The sequence below is a fragment of the Sphaeramia orbicularis genome, chromosome 14 (assembly GCF_902148855.1).
Source record: "Sphaeramia orbicularis chromosome 14, fSphaOr1.1, whole genome shotgun sequence".
Classification (NCBI taxonomy): Eukaryota; Metazoa; Chordata; class Actinopteri; order Kurtiformes; family Apogonidae; genus Sphaeramia; species Sphaeramia orbicularis.
The window spans coordinates 37,180,417-37,187,484 of NC_043970.1; the positions used below are offsets into that span (position 1 = coordinate 37,180,417).

Here is a 7,068-nt window from a genome sequence, read left to right on the forward strand (position 1 = left end):
AATGGCATAAATTGTTAAAATTGCACTTTTTTTTTCTTAATAAATTTCATTTTGTTCATGGTTGTTCATGCTTTTCACATTTTTTAAAGGATAGTTTGTAAATGGAAACATTTTGATAATAATAACTTTACTTTTTTCACTCTGTACCATAGAAGTTCGACATACAAATTTTGGAATTGATATTATTTATATCTTCTTATGTTATTATTTTAATGATCCGGCCCACTGCAGGTCATTTTGGGCTGTATGTGGCCCCTGGACTAATATGAGTTTAACACCCCTGCTCTAAACACTCAACTTCTGTCTCAATATCACAAATCTCAACTGCTTTTCTCCTCAAACATAAGATGATGCCCCCCCTCTAGACACCGCTGATGAAATTTTTACCTGAATTAATCATTTACAACTTCTCATTGCTTAAAACATTTGCAAAATAGTCATGCAGCTGTACCGTGCCCCAATTTCCAAACAGAAAAAGATGGCAGAGGGAGGGGAAAAGTAGGCTGCGTGTACTGTACAGACACCAGTGAAAGTAGGAGTTTAATACATTGCTAGAGAGAGTGACTGCTGAGCCAATGATGCAGCAGCTATAAAGGGATTATTCTTCCCTGGAAGACATAATCATGTGTAACACACTTGTTTCAAATCCTGTGAAAAACAAACAGGTGTTTTGGCTTTAAATCCATTCCTTCATCCTCTGGCACACATACAGTTAGGCAGCAGAGGATGAGAATTATTGCACCTTTTGAGATGTTTTCATCACTTTGGATAAATAAGCACTAACTGGTGTTAAAAGAGTAGCTTTGATGGTTTAATGCTCTGTTATAAATATGTGTGTATAACAGTCAAAATGTAGATGGATGTTTAAAAAAAAAAAAAAAATGACAGAAGAGTAAAGACATGGATAAAAAAAAAAAAATAAGTTCAAGATGTTCTTTCCTGACCTGTGAGTCCGCAGAGGAAGGTAAAGCACAGCAAAGTAAGTTTCCTCCAAGTAGTATAGACCTCCATGGTAGATGCAGCCACAGTTTCCACTTCTCCCTGTGTTAATGTCCTTCGCCTTAGCTTTATATATATGAGCTGTGGTTCGCCTCCGGCAAAGCTCTTCAAGTCTGTCAAGTGGTTTTCCTTCAATCTCCCAGCAGAGACGGGAGCCGGGTAAGGTAAGGGACACTTCAGGTGAGGAGCAAATATGGAAGCCGTACACCTCCGGGACTCCTCTTCTCCTTACTTTGCTTCCTGAGATGGGAATAAAGTGAAGAGTGAATCCGGATCGACACCTCCGACACCGCGTGTTTTCTGCGTCTCCTCTTCTTTACGCACGGATGCATGCGTAAATTCCCTGCGTAACGAGATCGCCTCCAAGTCCGCCACTTGTCATCCTGTGTCCTTTCTAAACAGAGAGAGAGAGAGAGAGAGGGAGGGAGGGGGAAGGGCGGGAGGGAGGGAGGGAGAGACCTTGACCGAGAGAGAGAGAGAGAGAGAGAGAGAGAGAGAGAGAGAGAGAGAGAGCGCTCCTTTCCACCTCCACCGATCCGGAGTCACATTCACATCAATGTAAACGTACCGGTTCGGGGACGCATTTCAAAATAAAGCACGGTCATCCGTACAGAAGGGCTTTTGCTTTTTATTTATGGAACAAAATTGAGCTATCTCCAGTGTTTCCTGTCTATAATTTATAACTTGACGCAAATACACCTGTCCGTTCATTCCTGTAGTGTTACGTGCAGGTGCGAAAGGAGTTTTAACACCTACAAATACCAGCAAGTAGAATCAATAAAATCAACAGTGTGACATTTTCAACCTCTAAATATGATAAATAAAGAATGAGTTTCTTTGCACAACAGTTTGTAAATATGGTGTTATATGATTATAAGGTTATTTATTTATTTTCTATTTCAACTTTTACTATTTAACCTATTCACCAAGTCAGGTGGAAAAATAAATAAATAAATAAATAAATAAATAAATGAAAAAGAACCCTTATCCAAGCCTTCTCAGTATACAAATAAGCAGTGAACAAAACAACACTGAACCTACAAATATCGTCTTATGTGATTGTAAGGTTATTTATTTATTTTCTATTTCAGCTTTTTCTGTCCAACCTATTCACAAAGTCAGGTGGAAAAATAAATGAAAAAAAAGAAAAAAAAAGAAAAAAAAATGAACCTGTAAATATCGTCTTATGTGATTGTAAGGTTATTTATTTATTTTCTATGTCAACTTTTTCTATTTAACCATTTCATAAAGTCAGGTGAAAAAACAAACAAACAAACAAACAAATAAATAAATGAAAAAGAACCCTAATCCTAGCCTTCTCAATACACAAACAAACAATGAACAAAACAACAATGAAGCTGTAAATACAGTCTTATGTGATTGTAAGGTATTTATTTATTGTCTATTTCAACTTTTTGTAATCAACCTATTCACAAAGTCAGGTGGAAATATAAATAAATAAATAAGTAAATGAAAAAGAACCCTAATCCAAGCCTTCTCAACAAACAATGAACAAAACAACAACGAACCTATAAAGATCGTCTTAATGATTGTAAGGTTATTTATTTATTTTCTATTTCAACTTTTTCTATTCAACCTATTCACAAAGTCAGGTGGAAAAATAAATAAATAAATGAAAAAGAACCCTAATCCAAGCCTTCTCAATATACAAACAAACAAACAAACAATAAACAAAACAACAATGAACCTGTAAATATAGTCTTATGTAATTGTAAGGTTATTTATTTATTTTCTATTTCAACTTTTTTATTCAACCTATTCACAAAGTCAGGTGGAAAAATAAATAAATAGATAAATGAAAAAGAACACTAATCCAAACATTCTCAATATACAAATAAACAATGAACAAAACAACAATGAACCCAAACCCTAACATTCCCAAAATATAAATAAGTAATTAAAGCCATGTTATGTTAAATGTATTTAACTATATATTGTTTTAATATTTCTATCTTTGTCAGTGTTTCAAATGGAACTGCTGTGAACCATTCATATCCTCAAGATCACAATCAAATAAACAAACAAATAATAAATAATATTCCTTGGTCCTGCGTAGAATATCCCTAATAAAAGACAAACTCACACATACGTAAAGAAACAAACTTCAGTTAAATTTATTGTGAAACTCAGTCAAGCTCAATTATGTACAACATGAATAAAAATAAAATAGACATTACATGTATAGTTTTCATTCTCATCCCTTACCTCTAGCCTAAATTTGCCTCCAAAACACCTTCAATTGTCTGGATATGCAACTTTCTGATTTCAAAGACCTCCAGTTTTTTCACCACTAAGCCTATTTCAGAGTCCACACAAGCACAGCTCCATCCCTTTCCCCAGTCTCCCCCTTGAAAAATCTTTGTTTTATGTTCTATCATGTGTGAAGAGGTGCTGCCTGAAAGCAGAGAAACAGACTGGACTCAGCTTGACGTGAATTCCCAAGGTGAGCTCACCCCCCTGATGTAAAAATATGGACTGACCTGTGCTCTCCGCCGTGGTCAGACCCCTTTATTTCATTTTCTGAGGTTGCCTAGTTGCCTCAGCAACAAACGGTGAGGCTAATGCGGCCGGACTGCTCAATTATAAGAGGTGAACATGGGTTATCCCTGTGATTAAATCCAAAGAAGCAGGGTCCGGTCCTTATGGGGATGAGATTTTGTTTTGTTGTTGTAAATTGCATCTGGGCCTCCAGCTGAAATCAACAGCGTTCAGGAAAGGCTGTCAAAACAGGCGTGTTTTTGTTTCAGCGCAAAATAATTTGAGCAGGGCACAGAGGCTAATATTGGATTCTGAACTGAACTGCTGATCCAAACAGAAAGAAAGTCAAGTCAAAGAGTGAGCAAATCCTAACACCTTGACTCCAACTACACATTTTGCAAAAATATATGAACATAAAGTCAGCTTCCGTTGCTAAATCTTCTCCTAAACAGCAGAGATGGGTAATTACTGTCCACTTGGAAGCATATTTATCACATTAAATGAAAAGGAAAACACCCTGCATTCCTATGCAGAGAACACAGGAGGAGACCAGGGCCTAAAATGAAATAAAGGAAACCACAAATGTGCATTTGTCAATGTTTGCTGTTGTTATTGTTTAGAGCCGGGATCGGCTGACACTCCCCACAGGCTTTAGAAAAGGAAGAGGGCTGGTGTGCAATGGAATCTGAATGCAAATGTCATTAAAATAAGAGTAGCAACACAAATGTGCAAGCTCTTAAAGACCCAAACATTCACCAGCAAAAAAAATTATTTACTGATATAAACATTCAAATACCTGTTGATCCACTAATTTTATCAATACATGTAAATAATTAGTGTAAAATGCAGTTTGTCATCTTTTCATGGTCATCAGATATGACCCATTTGGACGTTCAGAGGCTCTTTAATTAACGTAGAAACACAGTCATCTTCTACAACATTGATTCACCAGTAAAACCCATGGAGTTGGCTCAATGACAGTGGATGGAGACACTTGGTTTATGTTCAGTTAATGATATATTTTACTGAAAAAGTCACATTTTCTCCAGTTTTCTGTGTTTTTGGTATAATATTCAACCCAGTCTCATATCAAAATGTGAAACAGCTATGTTTATCCACAGTGCAAAATGTATGTTTCACAATTAGGGCCTGAAAATTGTAAATGTTCACGTTTTTTTATCCCATTCTTTTCCATTGGCTTGCAGACAGGTCATGTGACCGCTTGCAGCTCGGCTTCTCAAAATAAAAACATGGCGGTCACTCCTTTCATTCTCAGTGGAAAATGTAGGATTTCAAGATGGTTTGGACATAACCCATAAAGACCCAGTGTTACTGTTCCGGCAGTCCCCAAATGAATATTTCTCTCTATTTAACCTTTCTTTAGCAATTTATCATCATTTGTTATCATATTATCCTCTGTATTTTGCGTTTCTTCAATAAAAATCAGGTATTTTCCTATATTTAATTCACTGATCATCTAGATATTCATAAAAGCTCAGATTAAAGTTGATTGTCATTATATCAGAAACAGAGAAAAATGAAGAAAATGTGACTTTTCCGATAAAATATAACATTAACTGAACATAAACCCAGTGTCTCCATCCACTGTCATTGATCCAACTCCATGGGTTTTACCGGTAGAAGATGACGCTGTTTCCACGGTAACTACGGAGCCTCTGAACGTCCAAATGGGTCATATCTGATGACCATGAAAAGATGACAAACTGTATTTTATGCCAATTATTTAAATGTATTGATAGGATTAATGGATCAGAAGTTATTTACATTTTATATTGGTAGATGATTTTGGTCACCAGTGGTTGTTTTGGTCTTTATGGATTAATCTGAGCTTTTATGAACAGCTACACAATCAGTACATTAAATATAAAAAAAATATATGATTTTAACTTAAAAATCCAAAATACAGAGCATAATATTAGAATAAATGGTGAGAAATCACTTGAGAAAGGTTAAAAATAGAGAAAAATTCATTTAGGAACTGCCATAAAAGTAACACTGGGTCTTTATGGGTTAAAGTCAGTAACTCCACTGGTAGAAACCTGAAACCTCTCCCTGTAAAACATTCAAATCTGTCTCTAAACTACGAGTCATTCTGATATATTTGCCTCATGTGTCACCAGTGTCATGAATATTTACCCCAGTGAACCAGTGAGATTTACTTTTCAATAAAACACCCCCATAAAGCAAATAGACAAGAAGAATATTGCATAAAATAACATGAGAATATACATCTTTTTGATCAGATTATCTCAGATTAGACTCCATAGGGTAGATGGGTAAAACCTGTGTAAAGTACTCCTGGCATTGGTTTATTGTATTTATCATCGCTGCACTAGATATTATAAATTTACCCTGACATATATTCAGTCTGTTCACCTTTTGTTAAACTGCATAATCCGACAGCGCATTCATCACAAACAAAAGCAAACATGCCTCTGAAATATACAAAAGCAGTGCACGTATGTCTTTATGTCATGCAAAAAAAAATATTTCAATGAGTAATATAAATATTTTACACATACAATGTAAATAAAATAGTAATAGTGGGATTGGAAATTAAATATTAACCAACTGTACAAAATGGTCGGAGTGTTTTTAGTTTACTTTGGTGTGACAAATTGAAGAACACAAGGCTAAGGCAATTCTGCAAAAATGTAATAATGTCACATATTTTCAAGGTAAACTGTTATTTCACTGCCTTTAACTGATGTGATATTTCTTGCAGTTGCTGAAGCTTGTTTCCTAAAGGTCATTTGGTGTTGTCTCTGCACAAACATCCCAGACACACACTGTCAGTTGTGGGTTTGTGTTCTGTAAAGGCTCCTTTGTGCAGTTATTCAGCCTATTCACACACCCATACACACCACTTCAATGCTTTCATATGTAACTCAGACTAAATGCAGGCTTCAATGGATTTTATTCACTAGTGATGGGAAGTAAGTGTCAGATCTGTGAAGACAAGAGGGGATGTTCTCAAATAAGTATCTGGGGCCATCTTCTGGTCAGATGGAGGGATTACACCTCTGGTTTCACATCCATAGAACAGGAGGAAAAGCTACTGAAATATCAGAGTAGTCCACCAACATGAAGTTGTTTTTTTTTTTTTTAACTTCCGCCAAGGAGGTTATGTTTTTCCCAGGGTTTGTTTGTTTGTTTGTTGGTTAGTTAGCAAGACAACTCAAAAAGTTATGGATGGATTTTCATGAAATTTTCAGGAAATGTTGATACTGGCACATGGAACAAATGATTAAATTTTGGTGGTGATCGGGGGAACAGATCTGCATTGGTGGAGGTCTGCGCTCTCCGAGGGCTTATCTAGTTTTAATATGTATTTATTCATTTTTACAAAAAACAACCCCCCCCCCCACACACACACACACACACACACACACACCAATGCGGTCCTGACAACAGTAAATTAATATGCTACAAATTAGTAATTGCATATCAAATAAAAGAAAGGAAAGTGTATGTAATGAAGAAAACAATAAGGTCAATCACTCACAACAGTCACCTCACTGAAGAAATTTTAACACACGTTCCCATATC

At 35.9% G+C, this 7,068-nt stretch overlaps 1 protein-coding gene across 1 annotated transcript in view; it reads right to left on the reverse strand.

Annotated features, from left to right (window-relative positions):
- The window catches only part of esama (endothelial cell adhesion molecule a), a 132,509-nt gene extending 131,120 nt beyond the window's left edge, over window positions 1-1,389 (reverse strand). The window contains exon 1 of the mRNA XM_030154688.1: window positions 945-1,389. Coding sequence (XP_030010548.1) covers window positions 945-1,011 — 67 coding nt within the window. The 5' untranslated portion in view covers window positions 1,012-1,389. The remainder of the gene's footprint in view (window positions 1-944) is intronic.
- Window positions 1,390-7,068: the final 5,679 nt, after the last annotated feature.